Source organism: Panthera leo, chromosome B2 (assembly GCF_018350215.1).
Source record: "Panthera leo isolate Ple1 chromosome B2, P.leo_Ple1_pat1.1, whole genome shotgun sequence".
NCBI lineage: Eukaryota > Metazoa > Chordata > Mammalia > Carnivora > Felidae > Panthera > Panthera leo.
In genome coordinates, this window is record NC_056683.1 from 16,521,918 (window position 1) to 16,540,692 (window position 18,775).

General features: G+C 42.1%; 1 protein-coding gene across 6 annotated transcripts in view; it reads right to left on the bottom strand.

Annotated features, from left to right (window-relative positions):
* HIVEP1 (HIVEP zinc finger 1) overlaps positions 1-18,775 on the bottom strand; it is a 148,731-nt gene that overhangs the window by 9,842 nt on the left and 120,114 nt on the right. For all 6 annotated transcript variants that reach the window (XM_042937891.1, XM_042937886.1, XM_042937889.1 and 3 more), the window contains one exon: positions 15,483-15,584. In XM_042937891.1, the coding sequence (XP_042793825.1) occupies positions 15,483-15,584 (102 nt within the window). The remainder of the gene's footprint in view (positions 1-15,482; positions 15,585-18,775) is intronic.

Below are 18,775 nucleotides of genomic sequence, written 5' to 3' on the forward strand. Positions count from 1 at the left end.
TCTCAATAAATATCACTGAAACGAATGGACATCCACATAGGAAAAACATGACACATACTTTATATCTTCCACAATCACTCAAAACCGATCATATATCTAAATGTAAAATACACAACTGTAAAACTTCTCAAAGAAAACTGTAGAAAATCTGTAACTTTAGGGTAGACAAAGGTTTCTTACGTAGGACACCAAAAGCACAATTAAAAAAAAAATTGATAAACTAGGCAACCTGAACATTCATTTTTTTTTTCCTCTGAGAAAGACATTGCAAAAATGAACAAAAAGACAGACATAGATGGCGAGACCACTTCTGCAAATTACATTTTTGACCAAGAAAATATTTCCAGGATATATTTTTTAAAAATATTAAGATTCAACAATAAATAAATACATGTCCCACTTGAAAAATGGGCAAAATTTCTGAATAAATACTTCACCAATACTTTTCCAGACATCTGGAAAACAAGTAGCATATGGAAATATGCTCAATATCATCAACTGAAGAAATGCAAATTAAAACTGCAACAAAATACCACTGTAAACCTGTTAGAATAGTTTTTTTAAACTGTGCTGGGAAGGTCACAAAATAACTCAACTCCCATGCATTGCTGGTGAGACTGTAAAATGGTGCAGGCACTTTGAAAAGCAGTCTGGACAGTCTGTTTTAATGCTAAACCTATACCAGCCACAGACCCAGAGATTCCTACCCCTAGTATGAAACCATGCAGAAATGGAAATTTAAATTCATATAAAAACCTATACGTGAATGTCTTTCAAAAAAATTTTTTTTAGCATTTATTCATTTTGGACAGACAGAGAGAGAGTGCAAGCAGGGAGGGGGAGAGAGGGAGACACAGAATCTGATGCAGGCTCCAGGCTCTGGGCTGTCAGCACAGAGCTCGATGTGGGTTCGAACTCGTGAACTGCGAGATCATGACCGGAGACGAAGTCGGATGCTTAACGGACTGAGCTACCCGGGAGCCCCATGAATGTCTCATAGCAAGTTTATTCATATTTGCCAAATACTAGCGGCACTCCAGATCTTTTGGCTGGTCTGTGGATAACAAATCATGGCACATCAATACAATGGAATACTACTTAACAATAAAAAGAAACGAACTATGGATAACTCTTACTTGCCTTATGCTAAGTGAAAGAAGCCAGACCCAAAAAGCTACTTACTCTATGTTCCCTTTTATATGCACTCTGGAAAAGAGATCAGTGGTGCTAGGGGTTGCTGGGTAAGAGAAGCAGTTATCTATGAAGGAATGGCACTAGGGGAGTTTTTGGGGTGACGGAACTGTGGGGGTGGACACACCATTCTCTGCATTTGTCAAAGACTGCCATAGAGTGAGCTGTCAACCGTGAAGTGAACTTTATGGGATGTAAACAGAAGCATAATCAGCCAGGATGTGAGAAGAATCCAAGATAAATGCAAGCTGAGATAGATGACCTAACTGAAGTACAAGTGAACCACACAGCCACTCAGTAGGGATGGGAAGAAAGGTCCCACCCTAGGTGACCTTCGCAAAGAGGGCTCTGACCAGGTGAGGTAAAGGCTAAAGACAAAAAGAACTGCACACAAACACTGCACTGTAACTTAAATCTGTCTTTCTCGGGTGGGTTAGGATTTCGGGAACTGGCTCACCGATTAACACCAGAGTTGAACAAATACGTAAACGCATTGTAGATGAGGACCGGGTTCCTCATTGTGGGTGAAAGAAAAAGAAGGAAATAGAAAATGCTAGAGTCAACTTTGTGGTGCTGGCCTGGAATCGGAAACGTGTATGGACTTGTGCTTCATTCATGTATATGGCATAACATGTATGTGCACGCGCGTGTGTGTGTGTGTATTCACACACACAGATACAGAAATAGTGCCTAAGTAGGAGTTAGCACATGTACATATACTTCCTAGCGCTATCCACTGAGAGGGCTCAGAAGCAGTGACAGGTCAGTAGCAATGAACACACCATCCAGCGAGATCTTGGTTTCTAAATACCATTCTCCGGTAAAGAGAACCAGAGGCCTTGAAGAAATGGTTGATTTTGGGGTTGAAACATCTTGGGGTGCTAGAAAATCAGGAACTTCTTAAAGAAAAAAAAAAACAAAACATGGGGCAGGTTGAAAGGGCACAGGAAGAGCCCTCAAAGAGCTCTCGATGGCCCGTTTTATTGAGCTATACACAAGAAAACACCGTAAAAGATTATAACCCAAAGAATACAATACATATCTTTGAGTCCATAGTGATATAACTGAATAAAAGGCTGAGGGGACAAATGGAGACATGGTAACTTCTCCCTGCAGAAAAATTCTAATTAATAAATTAGAATGCCCTAGTAATCCCCTCGGCAAGATCCACTAATGTAGAAACAGGACATCTACATATTCTCAAAGCATCTCCCATAAGCGTTTAACAGTGACAACAGGCAGTAAGTTAACAGTAGAGAGTCCTGGTTAACATGACCAACAATACGTACTGACGTAATGTACCTCCCGATATCGAACACTAACAAAAGTACAGTCACCCTACGGCACCTTCCTAATACTGCCAACCCCAATCCCATCGAGAGCGTACATCAGAAAACCCTGAATTGAGGACGTTCTACAAAATAACCGATCAGTATTCCCTATAAACATCTAGGTCACAGAAGACAACAGCGACAGGGGAACACATTGGCAGAGTCTAAAGAGGCATGGGCCACGAAGTGCAGTGTGGGATTCTGAAGGAGACCCCGGGGCAGGAAAAGGACAACGGTGGCAAAACCGGTGAAATTCAAGTCAGTTCCGTCCTTTAGTCAGTAACGCGGAGCTGGAGTTAGTCTCTTAGGGTTGGCAAATGTCCTGCGTTATGTAGACACCGACACAAGGAGAGGCTGGGTGAGGAGCTCACGGGAACTCTCTACACTCGTTTGCGGCAGCTTTTCTGTGAGATTAAAATAATCTTTTGGAAAACTGCGTGAAACAAACAATTTGTCAGTACTCCAGGGTCTTGTCCTTACTCTATCGACACGAATATTCCATCTCATTCAGATAGGCTTGCATGAAATCCACCTCCCTGCTGTTCTTACAGTCATAAAGACTTCTCTTTCTGCGAAGCAATTTTTTTCTTTCCTATTGTTTAATAAGAAACTATGAATTCTTGAGACCAAAGCCAACACTTCTCTTGGTCAATTTAAAAGCACAGGAGATTTCTCCAAAATATACCAGGATCTACATACGCATGTTAAATTTTTAGCACCTGAACCTGTTCCTACCTTGTATCTTGCACCTATTTTTACATCTCTTGGTTCGTTGTGCATAAGGGGACTGAATGGCTCTACTCTGGGTCTGGCCACCGAGACTCTAGCAGAATCTAGCTTAGCACGTCACATAGCTCAATCCTATTTGATCATAACTAAAACAAGGACTAGTTAAGGACGTGACATTTCCTCAGATAATAATTTTAAAAACTGTGAAATGCAGTTAATTATTTTCAAGTGTCAAGCCCACAGCTCACAAGCGTCAGGGCCGAGATTCAAACCCAGGTTATGTTTGGCTCCTGAGTCTGTGCTAAACATCCCCCATTCCAATGTCATATTTTAAAAATCTAACTACAGAGTGATACGAAAGGTCAACAATAAATTACAGAAATGCAGCTAGCTTATGAATATGCATGAGTTGAAATGTTTATAGGTATACACATTAGAATCTTTGATTATGAATAGGAGAACATACAAAATGCAATCCCCGAGAAGAATGTAAACTAGTAATTTAACCTTTTATATTTCACCACAAATACACTGCAATTTATATACAGGTACAGATTTTCAGTGTATGCAATTTATGTGAGAGATTTAAAAAAAAAAACAACAAAAACCATACACTGTTTAAGGAGAAGGGGGTAAAACTATGTGGCTCCATTTTAATTTGATTTCGCCTCGATCACGCCAAGTTTCAGACCAAAGTTGGAGGTATGATGGGTAGGAAGACACACAGAGTGGTTTTTCGGGACCTTCCTTTCTCCCTGGACAGAGCCACAGGCCTACAGCTTGGGAGGACTTAAGGGCTGGGATTCCTTTCTGCAGATTTCCTTCGCCAAGACAAGGAGAGAGTAATGTTTACCTCCCTGCATGCACTGTGTCTTCAAACTCCTGAAGGGGGAGACCACTGTCCCTGTTTGGAAACCTGAAAATGAATTCTGGATCATTACATACTTGTTAAACAGGGTTGATACTCTAGGGTGACAGAGAAAAGATAGACCGGAGAGCTTAAATGAATGGAAGACGATGGCATCCTTTTAAATATCCGTAGCACCGACGTAGAGCCCACCCACTCACATGAACACGAATTTGTTTATTTGTGCTAATAAAAGTCCTTTCATGTAACCCCGCGGTCCCCTTAGCCCCGCTCCTACGCCCAAAGATGATGATTGCTACTGCCTCAGAAATTAGGCTGACAGAAGACAAAGAAGGGAAAAGTGACTTGTCTGTGATCACAAGCCAGCGGGGACGAGAACACAGACTTGTTAACCACTCCCCAAACTTAACCATTTAGGCCTCTGCGGTATCGCTCGTTTTGCTGTAGCAGGTTACACAGTGTAGTAACTACTACGCCAGACCACGCCGAGCACCTGTTACATCAGAAGCCGGTAAACTACGGCTGCCAGGCTGGCCGCGTGCAGCTTGCTGCCTGTTCGGGTCAATCAAGTTTCACCGATGCACAGCAGGCCTGCTGGTTTACAAACCGCCTAAGGCAGCTTTTGGCCACAACCACAAGCGTTAGTAGTCACGGCAGGGACCGTATGACCCACAGAACCTAAAAACATTCACTATCCGGCCCTTTCCAGAAAAAAAATTTGCCCAAGTCTATATTCTGCTGTCATGCTTAAATCTAACAAGCACCTCATAGCAGCACTGATGATCAAATTCATCCTAGTTCAGCGATTTCTATACAGCTCGGGCGCATCAGAGTGGAAATCTGGAACCAGGTTTCCATGTATCTAGGAGTCCTGTCGTTACGCCAATAAGATGTACTGACTTCGCACTATTCTTGCAACCGTTCCCTTCGTGGTGTGGACAATACAGAGTATAATATTCCAGGAGCGTCAAGGCTGGAGCGTCTGACCCCTCTGCATCACCCGGGGACCCCGGAACAGATACAAAAAAAAACCCCATATTTGTTCCCAAACTCATAAATGCGTGGCCCTTAAGACTTCTATTACTTCCTATTTTTCCAATACTCAGTAAAATTTTATGCAAGTGTAAAATTAACTTTATTTTCTGTGAATTTAAATTCACGAGGGGAAGAAGAGGTATTCGGTGCAGCGACCTTGCTCTTCAAGAGTAAATGTTTCGAACAATTTCCCTAGACATGTATTTCAAAACCCGGCGCGGGCTGGGTGAAGGGGACCCCGCCCTCCCATCCTTGCCAGACAGTGACACCTGCTGGAAGGTGCTCAGACTCACGAGAGGTCAGCACCACCCCGTCCGGGATCCACACTCTCCTGCTGTCATCTGTCTGTTTTTTGTTCTTCTCACATGTTTAGAAATATTACTTGGAGATCCAGACAAACAGCCGCAAAAACGGGAAAATTTCCCTGAAAGCCCGCAACTACTGCAGTAATAAACTTTTGTGTTATTTTTGGATGTTTTTAAAAAGATGAAAACATCATTAAGCATGTAATGGGCCAGAGTTTAACGTTTTACTTTAGGAAGTACACCGAAAGACTCTGATCTGTGTCGTTTGTTAATGACGTTAAGACTTATTTATCTTAAATATAAATCTTAAGAGCTCTTATGGTTTCACATCGTACACGGAAATTTTTCTTAGGAGTACTAATGTTTTCCAACAAAATCCCAGTGACAAAAACATACTGTGCAGGTTTCATGTAGACAGGATTTCATTTAGAGACACACACTTCAATTTATTTTAAGGGTAAATGTGCTACAGGTTTTAAATCCTGCGAGCTAACATCGTTTTCTTACACACATTATCCTCTACCTCACCCCCAGCGAGAATCACTTTTGCAGCTGCATTTTGCCACGCTGAATGGCTCTCCCAGTTTGGCAGCTGAGGGCACATATTAACATTCCTAGCACTGAGGTCCGGCATTCTGTTGACAAAAACATTCTTTGGATCAAGGCATGAAAGCAAATAGCCAGCAGCGCGTTTTTTGACATAAAAGGTGAAAACGAAAAAGTATTCGCTAATAGCCCAAGAACACAGGGACCAAATTCCTGAGACAGTGTAATTTTGCACGACAAGACGAATAGGAGGGCCACGTGCAGCTGGCTGGAGGGATGAGACTTTTCGTGAGCACATACTATAATTACAGCTCGAGTTGCTGGTTTTAAGCTAAACAGAAACTTCTTCACAATGCCAAATGCCCGTATTTTATTTCCTTTTAATTAAAAAAATCTACTTTTTTAAATATTTATTTTTGAAAGAGAGAGAGAGAGAGAGAGAGAGAGATAGAGGGAGGGAGGGAGGGAGGGAGACGCAGAATCGTGAAGCAGGCTCCAGGCTCTGAGTTGTCAGCACAGAGCCGGATGAGGGGCTCGAACTCAGGAACCATGAGATCATGACCTGAGCTGAAATCAGAGGCTTAACTGCCTGAGCCACCCAGGCACCCCATGGCAAATGTCCTTATTTTAATGGTACGCTTAGAACAATTTGTAATTCCTCCTGCTTCATTCAAAATAAATGTTTCCAAGCATCTGTCCATTTACTCCACTTGGACATCAGCACAAGAATTACAGGCTAAAATGGGCAGCCATGCAGCCTGCTGTTACTAAGAGTAGTAAGGAATTTAAAATATCCAGGGTCTTCAGTCCTTCGTCCACCATCATTTTCACATTGATCCTCAGTAAGTGCTCTTTATCACCCAGCAAGCATGCACGTGACCCCAATGAAGGACATTCCCAGTATCATGTTGGTGGGCACAGAAGAGAACAGGTTTAGGATAATTAAAAAAAAAAAAAAAAAAAAAAAAAAGATTGACGATAATACCAGGAAAAGAAACACCGAGGTTAAGGAGAAATAAACCCAGAGGAAACCTTTGGTGAAACTAGACAAAACGAGGCAGACATCCAGAAATAACTATACATATAGCATAGGAAGCCTTGGACTTTTCCCAGAAAGCCCTAAGCTAGCCAAGACATTACCAAATGGTAATAATGGTTAAGAAATAAATACTCGGGGTCGCCTGGGTGGCTCAATCGGTTGAGTGTCCGACTTCAGCTCAGGTCATGATCTCACGGTTCGTGAGTTCGAGCCCCACATTGGGCTCACTTCTGTCAGCCCACAGCCTGCTTTGTATCCTTTGTCCCTGTGTCCCTATCCCCCTCCCCTGCCTGTTCTCACGCTCTCTCTCTCTCTAAAAAAACAAAAACAAAAACAAAAACAAAAACAAAAAACAACAACAACAACCAAAAAAACCCACAAAAAACAAACAAAAAGAAAGAAATATTCTGGTGACATACTCTAGTAATTCCTGCCTTTCTGAGCCTTTGCTACATTTTGTTGAACAAATGGAAGCTCAGAGAGGATAGTTCTTGGTAGCAATCACATGTGTGCTACAGAAAAGATCAATTTAAATGGCCAAACCCCTAAATTTTTCCTGTAAACCTAAATACACTGTTCTCAGGATAGGGTTTTGGGTGCTATTCTGGCAAAGTCTGGCATTTAGAATCCGGTCTCCCTAATAACATCATTGTGGGTTACTTTTTCCTTTAAAAAGATTGACTCCCATCTCTCAGAGGTCTGAGGTGATCAAGGTTTAAAGATATGCTGTACGTTATTACATGTCCTGTTAGCATGGGCAGTCTGTCCGCGATGGTCGTGAAGGTAAGCCCCCTTCCTACGGCACCGTAGGACCCCACTGCCCATGCCGCTCCTACACTGTTAAACCAGGAAATCTGTCACGTGGCTATCAAAACTCCGTAGGAATTTAAACCAGTACCCGGAGAAGACAACGTCACAAATTTTCATGCTGATCGAGCCTTGACATTTTAGAGGAATGGGTTCGGTTCCCAAAAGACAAGGGGCTCCTGAATCTCACTTAGTTTTCTTGAATCACTATTCTCTTTAGTAGGCATCTACAACCTGTCAGCGTAATTAGTGACCAATGTCAACTGCGTTTAGGAAGAGCCAGGTGCTGCTAAAGGACAGTCAACTGGTTGAGTTTACTTAGTTATTTCTGACTTCCACTTTTCACCTGGCTGGACTAGCTGGCTCCCGACAACTTGAGGCTGTGTCGGCATGAAAGGCATCTGCGAAGCCACCGTAACCACTACCTTTCTGAAGTACAGGTAAGGAAGCTAACTGTGCTAAGAGCTGTGCACCTCGCTGCCAGCCAAGCCCTTCGCACTTTCCTGAATGTTTACTGTAGACACACGGCAGCTGGAATCCCAGTGTGGTTTCTGATAGTGTGCGTGCACAGGATTAATACTGGATTTATGTTAGATTACAAATATGAGAAACGATATCAAGACCCCAGGGTGCCACAGAAGCATTTGAGAAAGCTGTTCACCACTGAAGAACAAAGACAGCAGGTTTGCTCGTTTTCATCACTGGGGCCATGAAGACGGAGAATATGCTCTCAGGCAGGAATGTCGAGATGGGCAGGGGATCCTAGGTGGCATCTAAAGTCGCAGAAGGAACCACTGCCATGCATCTGATCCCTACGAGGGGGAGGCTGCCCTTGTGGCCAGGGTGATGGGCAACCCCAGCGGGTAAGGAGGGTGCAGAGAAGCGAACCTCGAATGGAAGATCACTTGACACTGACCAGCCTCAGACCCCCAAGCTCCGGTCTACCAGCAGATGTACGTTTCAAAATTTAAAACTGCAGGGGCGCCTGGGTGGCGCAGTCGGTTAAGCGTCCGACTTCAGCCAGGTCACGATCTCGCGGTCCGTGAGTTCGAGCCCCGCGTCAGGCTCTGGGCTGATGGCTCGGAGCCTGGAGCCTGTTTCCGATTCTGTGTCTCCCTCTCTCTCTGCCCCTCCCCCATTCATGCTCTGTCTCTCTCTGTCCCAAAAATAAATAAAAAACGTTGAAAAAAAAAATTAAAAAACAAAAACAAAAACAAAAAACAAAATTTAAAACTGCAACACCTGAAAGCATTGACTCTTCTTCCTAAGTTTTTAAAAGGCAGCCACTTCATCTCCTACAAAGGTATGCCTGGTAATTTGTATGTTTCCTCAGGAAGGGAAATTGACGGTAAAAGTGAAACACTTCATAACAAGCTGCTATGCCTTATCACATCCTTATACAGTCGATAAGGGCAGGGTTTCCAAATATACACAGAAACCTTAAAAGCGGGAACAAATCAGGCCCTTACCTTTTAGGACAGTCTATTCTGTGGGGACAATTCTATACCAGAGTGATGCTAGGTCAGAGTAGAAATTAATTCCAGGGGAAACAATGCTCCCTAATTTAATAAATGAAGAACGAGATTTCTAAGTTAGTCGTTACACATGTATACATGCAATTGGATGTCACGAGAGAGAAACCACGCCAGACTTTCCACCCAAACTTGTAAACTCCATCTACAGGGGAATAAGGGACATTGAAGAACTGAGGCACTTTCTCTATAGAAACAGCCTTCCAGAAAGAGGCTTTTGCTCTATGTTATGGTTTTATTGTTGCTGCTGAACGGGACCATCCACTTAATGAAATCATGCTTCTTTTAGTCACTATGGTCTAATTTCTCACTACAAAATAAAATCACATCATCGGTGGGGGCGGGGGGGGGGGGTGGAGAACAAAAATAAAACCAAAGCAAAACAAAAAAAGAGCTCAGCAATGAAAATTCCAGAGTCACGGATTAAAAGCCCCATTATCTTTTCTTTTGTTTCAAAAACATTTGAAAAAATAATCCAGATTGAAAGACAGGTGTATGTGGGTCTAAGGAGGCAATGGCTTTAAATGACTATAGGTGACATTAAAAAAATTAAACTTTTTAAGTCTTGGGAACACTTTACATATTATGGAATGTTTAAAAGAATAAAAATATGGGGGTGCCTGGGTGTCACAGTTGGTTAAGTGTCTGACTTGGGCTCAGGTCATGATCTCACAGTTTGTGAGTTCAAGCCTTGCGTTGGGCTTTGTGCTGACAGCTCGGTTTCGGATTCTGGAGCCTGTTTCGGATTCTGTGTCTCCCTCTGTGTCCCCCCCCCCACCCCCCACCCATTTGCACTCTGTCTGTCTCTCTCTCTCTCTCTCTCTCTCTCTCTCTCAAAAATAAATTAAAAAACAGAAGAGTGAAAGTACTAGAAAAATCATAGCAAAGAAATAATGGTTTTTGAGTGTCACAACATCAAGACATCTGTATCAACTGCCACAGCAGAGACTCTGATTCTATCTAAGGATAAGTGAGCACAGTTTGCACCTGGAGCGAGTGCGCCCTTGCGTAGTCGGACCCGTCCCTCAGCACTGGTCAGCTATGTGTCCTGTCCAACTCTCTCACATCTTGTCCCAGTTACATGCTTATCAGCACCCTACTTCGCTCTCCTAACCTCGGGGCTTTTGCCCAAACAACTCCCTCGGTCCAGAATGCTGCCCCCCGTCAGCTGCAGGTACATCGCCGATAAAGCAACGTATGGATAGATAAGCCCCTTCCCCTACTTCTGGGACACCCTCGGTCATCTGTCTACAACCAACGAGGCATCTCTGCTCCTTCCCCAACCCCAGCCTTGGGGAGCGAGCCCTGCTGAGTCTGTGCCTCCTGAGGGCAGTGACTGTGCATGTAACAGCTGCTCGAGTGCTAAGTACATAAATGGATGTGTCAATGAGAGAATTAACTTTTCTTCTCTGGAACTACTGAAGAACAGAACAGATCTTCACCCATCTGGAATGGTGGAATCATCGGAGAACTTGAACTAACTTCTAGTCTTCTGATCCAATGACCAATAAATAACAAATTAACACATGCCGTCATCGCCTCAATGTCACCTGTGTCTGCCTAGGCCATGTCACGTAAACACTGCTTATAGTAAAGGCATTAAATACTATATTAGGGCTACCATTGGATTTGAGTGAAGGGATTTCATGGAAACTAACATGTCAAATTCTAAACATAATAATGTGGAACAATTTTCTGAGAGCTAATAGGTCATTTTCCCCTCCAGTCCTTCATTAAATCAGCAACTATTTACTACCTGTCACTTGCCAGCCACCATCCTAAGAAGCTGGAGATATGGCAGTGGGCATATTACAATCCGTGTCCTTATGATTTACTTCCTAGTTGAAAGGAACAGATAATGACACGCACGCACGTGCGCGCGCACACACACACACACACACCCCCACCCCAGGTAGGGGTAAGTGCGATAAGAGACAAAGCAGAACAGAGAGGAGCAGGAATTGCTGGCAGGAAGACAGTGAGGGTGCTTTTGGCCCAGGGGGGTCAGGAAGCCCTCCTCGACAGGGCAGCACTGGAAGAGAGAGCTGAAGAAGGTGATGAGCAAAGTCCTGCGGGATCTGGTGGAGGGCACTCCGGAGAGAGGAAATGAGCGCAGGCCCCGAGATGGGGCCTGCTGGGCTGTCTAATGAAGAGCAGGGAGGTGTGTGTGGGTGTAGCTGACTGAGCAAGGGCAGAAGACGCGGGAGTCGAGCTTGGGAGAGACAGTGTGAGGAAGGTGAGTGGGCTGGAGAGCCCCCAAGCACACAGCAGAGCAGAGCTCTGAATGAGACGGGAAACCGTTAGCGGGTTTTCAGCAAAATGATGACGTAATGAAAACAAAACACTTTGGCAGCCATGTTGAAAGAGTCCGTAGAGAGGCTGGAGTTGGACACAGAGACCAGTCAGGGTCTCCTCCAAGTGATTTCATAGAGGCGGTGATAGCTGTGACCAGGGTTGGGCGGTAGAGGTAATGGGATCCTGAACACCTTTTGCAAAAAGAAAAAAAAAAAGCCAAAGGTTCTAGGGGTAAATTGGAGATGAAGGGTCTCAAGGATGACTTCAAGACTTTTGGTTTAGTAGCTGGAAGGATGAGAGAAGACGAGAGGGGAGGCGTGCCTCTTGGAGGTAAGGGGGGAAATCGCAAGTCTGGGGCTTGTCCGACTTGAGATGCCCATCGGATTCGCGAGTGGGGGTGGCCGGCAGCCAGATGGATGTGCCGGTTTCGGAGTGAGTGCTGGAATCGGCAGCAGATAGATGGTATTTACGGTCAGAAAACGGAATGAGGTTAACCCGGTGAGTGGGTATAGACAGAAAAGAAAAGAGATTAGGAAGCCCAGCCCCAGGGTGGGGAGGTGAGGCCAGGGAGGTGAGGAGGGGCAGCCAAGGAAATGGAAAGAGAAGAGCCAGCTGGTGCATTCTGGGGCTGTGTGCAATCAGAAAACAGGACAGCCTGCAGACAGGCAGCACCCCACTGCAGGCTTCTGGGCTTTCTCTCCTTAAAGCACAGACACCTGAGGAACTGTTAAGCAAGACCCCCCGGCTAACTATCATTGATTTAATAGAGCGGAACTTCTTTCCAAAGAATAATAAGACACAACCACCTTAGGAGAGTGATGAAGAAAACACAAAGATGGCAAGACTATCGCTCATCCAATCGGCCGAAATGTAAATTCCTGCAATGTAAGGTATGGTTAAGGCTGTGCACAAAAAGAAATGGCTCCAGAAACCCATTCAAAATTATCAAGCAAAATTCATTTTCTTGGCATCGACATACAAGGTGATAGATACCGTTCATGCAAATTTAAAACACGAGCCAACCAACCACATACGATTCACGGATATGGAAATAAATGTACGTCACTCGAACTGAAAAGAGAACCCCTTAGCTCAGTTGGCGTCCGCCTCTGGGAGGGAGAGTGACCGGGAAAGGTGACCTGATGTGTAATGACGTGTTTTGCTGTTTTTGTTTTCCAAAAACACACTGCATTTATGAAAAAGACTTGAAGCAAATAAGAGAAAATATAATAATCAACTCTGGCGTGAATACATGAATACAGGTAATAAAACTCTTTGTAATCTTTTTGTATTTAGAAAAAAATCAAAATATTGCTTTTTGAAAGCACGATAGAGTGAAAGGAAAACAAGACCACTGGTTTCAAACAACAAATTTTTACTACATTTACACCTACATTCCAAGCCCATAATAAAGCAAAGGAAGAAGAGATTTGTTGGCATACTCATTAGGAACCGTTAGGTCTCCAGAATGGCACGACACTTGGCAAAATCCACCTATGTGCCAATATTGAATCTACTATTCAATAAAAGCGGTGAAAAAACAAAATACACTACCCATAATCACAGTAATTAAAAAAATGTAGCTAAGAGAAAAACAAGTAAAATACCTAGCTTTAGCAGAGGATCTCCTCTGAATATGGAATTAGAATATCAAGTTTTGAGTTATAATCTGAACCCTGCTTCATGTGCTTTTGGAACAAGCTGCGGAATAGAAAAATGAATGAATAGATGTGTAAGTCGGTCTGTCAGCCAATCTAAACAATACATGATAATTCATGGAAACCACACTTGATTGTCCTATGCAAATTCAGAATATAAACACTCCCTTCCTTTAACTGTAGAGGCTCTTTCACTTACTTTTTATAAGACAGAGAGATCTTCCTCAAGAAGTAAAACCTGTAAATGAGCATATATTGTGATAATACTTCCTGTGTGTCCGTGTTTTTCAGACAGTAGTATTTCCCATTTCTGCCTCGTACCTTTCCTAGTCAGTGGGTAATAATAAACTTGCCGAAACTCTTATTCATTCTTCCCGGTTTTCTACTTCTGAATGACTCGGTAGAATAGCAATACAGCAAATAATAAGAAGGCAAATTAATAATAAAGCAGATAAAAAAATTTATTCCCTTCATGATGGTAGGTCACTCACTGCATGATTACTAACAGCAGAAAACAAACCAACTGTCTATATTAGAAGTGAATTATAATTAATTCTATCAACTGTGTCAGTGTCTTTGTTTCAAGACACGGACGTAGAATTCAATTTCTGGCAATTCAACAATCGGCTTTTAACAAATAAGTTCCTAAGAAAAGTGACATGTACATTAATGTGATATGCACTTTTAAATCCTGATCTGGCCACCCCTAACATGCATCAAAGCAACAAGGTGTCTAAAACACTTAAAAAACTCCTTATTGTCCTAAATACGTTACGATTATCTTTTTTCTTCTATCAAGAATGCATCAGTTTATTCCCCAAAAGGAGTTAAAGGCAATCCTTTCCATGTGCTTAAAATACTGAATCATATCAGCTGTACCACTTAAGACGTGAGTCACTTCCTCTGCATATTTAGAAATAAGTTCAGGCTCATTCATTTAGTGTGCTATCGGTTGTTAGGTGGAATTAAAAGCGTTTGACTTTTTACCTATATTTACCATGGTGTGCTCACCATTTACTCTTTGGAAATATTCTACGTATCAAACTAATGCGTGTTAACTACGATATGGCAAGCAGGTAAATGTCTAATTTAGGGCACTTTTCAAAAACAGAAAGTTTCTTTTTTAAAGAAAACTTATCTCTTTGATAAATTCTTGGCCTATGTAAAAAGTCTCACGAAAGAAGAATTCTACTTTCTAATTAGAACAGAAGAATGGGTTTATTTTCCCTCAAAATTGGTCAGAGATAAACACTTAGATTTGTTAACACCGTTATGAAAACCCCCAGCCAACGTTTTCAAAATGACAAACATTTTTGGGAAGCACACAAGTGTTTTACTGCACAAACATTCCCAGAGCGGCTGCTACATGCAAGGCCCTGCATTAAGGGCTGCGGGTGCAGCTAGGATCACTCCGTCATCAGTTCTGCTCATGATCTGCTTAAGAATCTCCGTGAGGAGGAAAGGTTGGCATGTAAATAATCCAAAAATGAGGCAGAAAGAGATTCAATGCTTTCAGAGAGCAAACTCGGAAATACTACAGGAGCTGAGAGAAGAGAAAAATGGTTTCCCACAGTGTGGGAAGGGAAAATCAGAGAAGGCTTCACGGCAGCGGTGGATCGGAGGTAGACCTTGAAGGAAAGTACGATTTTGTCCGATGCGCACTGGGAGCCACGTTTTGCGTGGGGATTGAGGGCGGGGTTTTGAGGGAGGGCTGTACAGGCAGAGAGCCAGATCAATGTCACGTAAGCAGGAAATTTAAGCATTAGGGTAGGTGAAAGAAAGAAAGGAGAAAGAAGGGCGGTAAGGCAGGAGGACACCAGATCATAAAGGATTTGGGGGATGCGAGCTCATCATTTATTCAGTCGGCAAATGGAAACCAATGGAAGACTTGCAACAGAGTAGTATGACCAGACGCAGGCTTCACGAAGATTAATTTAACATCCGTGGGAATGGATGGACGGGAAGGAAGACAAATTAATGATGGGGAAACTGAGCAGGAGTCTGTTGTATAGTGTAAATAAACAGTAACGAAAATAGGAACTAAGCAGTATCAGTGGGAATGGAAAGAAGAACATGGAAGCAAAAAAAAAAAAAAAAAAAGTACATCGTAAATAGCATTTATGAAAAATATGGAATAAAGCCTTACCTGATTCTTCTGTATCTTGTTCATCTATTAAACCTACTGAGACGCCTAAATCCACACATTTCTTGCTATGTGTCTTGGACTTCATGTGTTTTGTCAGATTTCCTTAAGGGAAAAGAATGTTTACTAAGCTTACGCAGTAGTATTTTGCTGCTGCATTTGTCAACACTGGCAAATTCCATTCCTACTTCAAATGAAAGCACAGACTGTGGTTATACAGTTCCAAGACTCAAATTTGGACAAAAGAAAATACTGGTATCTGTATGTTGTAATAACCTTGTTATTTACTACTAACAACTTCTCTTTTCAATTCTGCCTCTTCTACTTGGATAATGTCTACTTTTGCCTTTGGTCTCTATTCTGTCGTCCTTATTTATTTTTTTAAAACATTTTAAACATCCTCAATTTAAAGTCCCTTTTGGACTGCACTAAGATGTGTAGTTCCTGGCGTCCAAATTCTCCACCACTGTGCCTGCCGGATCTCCCTCATGGTACTTTGTTTCCCTGCATGCCTTTTAGTTTTTATCATAAGCTTATCTTTAGCAAGACTGTTTTCCATGGAGCCTTAAATACCCTGAGTTGCAGAAACATCTCTGTGGGTCAGTTTTCCAACTGCTTCTACTCGGGGCTGAAGGTTTCAGACCTCTGATTCTAGACCAGTTCTTTCTTTCTTTCTTTTTGCATGGCATAGGTATGGGATTTTGCTCTTCAGCAGAAATGTTTTTCCCACATGGTCCAAAGTCACTGGACAGGAGGGCCAGGCTTATTTCAGAGGCCTCGGACTCTATTCCAGTATTAACATCAAAATCCTTGAGCTGTGGGCATATACCTGGCTTTGCTGTGCCCATGAATTCTTGTATTTTAAATTTTATTTATTATTATTATTATTATTATTATTATTATTATTATTATTATTTTAAGTGTCTATTCACTATACTAGCATGGAATTTCTTTTTTATTTCTGTTACCTGGGAATTTGCCTTTTTTAAATTTCAAGCTTGACTATCTATTAAAAACTACATTTGTTATATCATAAACAGCATTTCTGTTATTTGGAACAGGAGACAATTTCCTGTGTTAATTTCACTTCACCATATTGACTAGACGTCTCATAACAGTATCTCTAAAGATGTGTTTCCTTTGGGGGCTAATGTAGCTAAGTATTATCAGGTTAACTGGGACCCACTGGGAATGTCCATCCCAAGTGATCATGAATGCATGGGAAGAGCTCAGATTCTAAGGATGCCAAGCAGTTTGAGTGCAGAACGCCACACACACAAAACATCGCCAACAAGGGAAGGTCCCCTCTTTTGAGAAAACAAAATCCAGATACTTAGCTTGGTGAGCAGGGGCGAATTAGTATTTGAGAATAAGCCTTGAGTTAAAGATGTCTGAAATCTTGGTCTTAACTTTGGGCTTGCAGTAGCTGAAGGGCCTGTGAAACTGCTGTATTTATAGAGCCTCAGTACCACTAAAACTTCCCTAAGTACTTGGAACTGGTCACACTGTTCAAGCCACTTCTTGCACTTCACAGCATGCAGCACCTCAGAGCTTAGTGCTTAAAGGGCTCAAGGGTGACAGGGTACCTGGACTAGATGATATCTAAGACCCAGCAAACCCTGACTTCTGTAATTCCGGAGATGACACCTGGCTTAAATGGCTTGGCCATGTCTGATATTTACTTGAAATACACTTAAAACAAACAAACAAACAAACGACACATGAAGTAAATATGGCAAAATGTTAACAATCAGTAAAAGGTGGACTGGTTGGTAGACTGGTGTTCATGATACAAATCTCTACTTTCCCGTAGGCTTCAAAATGTTCATATTAAAAAGTTGTAAAAAAAAGATGCTTTGGCCATCTCAATGTGGCTTAAATTTCCATTTATAAGCCAAAGCACTTCCTAATACAATAACAAATATTACAAACCAAATTACTTTACCGAAAGTGCTTTCGTTCCCTACGTGAACAGTCACGGAAGGTTATTTGCTTCTTAGAGACGTTAATGGATAATTGTAACCAGACAAATTTGGGACTATAAGCTTTTAATAAGCCTATCTTCTCATAATTCGAGCTATTACTTACTACTAACCTACTTCTTAAATAAGTTAAAATAAACATGATAATTTGCATTTTAACATGCAAAATAGATGCATATATCCCTTAGCAATGCCATAAACTCTGTGCATCAACATAATAAGTAAATTTTTTAACAGACTTAAGAAACATTAGTCTAAATCCTCTGGAAAGCATGTGAGGTTTTGTTTCTGGGCTCCTACAGCTACACAGAGAGTCTAGCTTTCTGTGATATAAATGGTAGTAAATCCTGCAGGGGTGCAAGCTCACTGTGTCTTTTCTGCTGACTGACCTTTAAAGCAGAACAGTGAAAACAAATCAATTACAATTCTTTTGGAAGTGTACTCATCAGATAAATTAAGGGGACAAATGACAAAGTAGAGATTTATAGGCACGAGGCATCAGAAGCATCAATTTCTAGCACTGCAGACTGTTTAGCTGGCCGCAGCGTGCTCTTTCTCGGTACCCATATTTATGTGGCATGCCATTATATCACTGTTTTTCTGTTCCTATCCAGACACATCCAGTGGGGAGTAGAGTTGCGCTGGCTTGGACGACAGAGTAAATCAAGGAGGACAACATCTGCAGCCTAACCTAAAAATGAGTCTACTAGTATTCAGCTGCATTTAAACGATACTATGGAATCTGTTTTACAGATATTCACAAAAGGCAGACTTCTACGAGGAAGCTGACCCGTAAAATAAAGAACTATCACCCTGAGAAGAGGGAAATACTGAATTTCTAATATTTTCTTCACCGGTCTCCTTAGCTAGGGTCGCTTTCCTCAAATACGTATTTATCGCATAATTGCAATGGATTTTCTGACAAAACAAAACATCTAACGTAAATTCAGATCGGCAGCATATCCGAGAAGTTGGAAGACGTGAAAACTGCAAAGATCTAACGCTCACTCTTCAGGGGTCATTATGCTCTGTCCGCCTCTTGGGAAACATTTATCTAAACCTTTACGTGACACTGTTTGGAGTTCTTTACGTGACGCTGTTTGGAGTTATTTCACTAAGATTACTTGGTGATTCAGAGTATTTTTCTTGGCCAAGAAGATTCATTTGGTTTTCCACACCTAAGTTTCCCTCCCTTTCTTGCCCTCATTTTATGAGTATCATTTAAGTATCCTGATTCCTTCTCTTCTTTCTATTGAGAAATACACATTTCACATTATACCTTGATCCTCTTTTATTTAGCAACATCATTCTGTA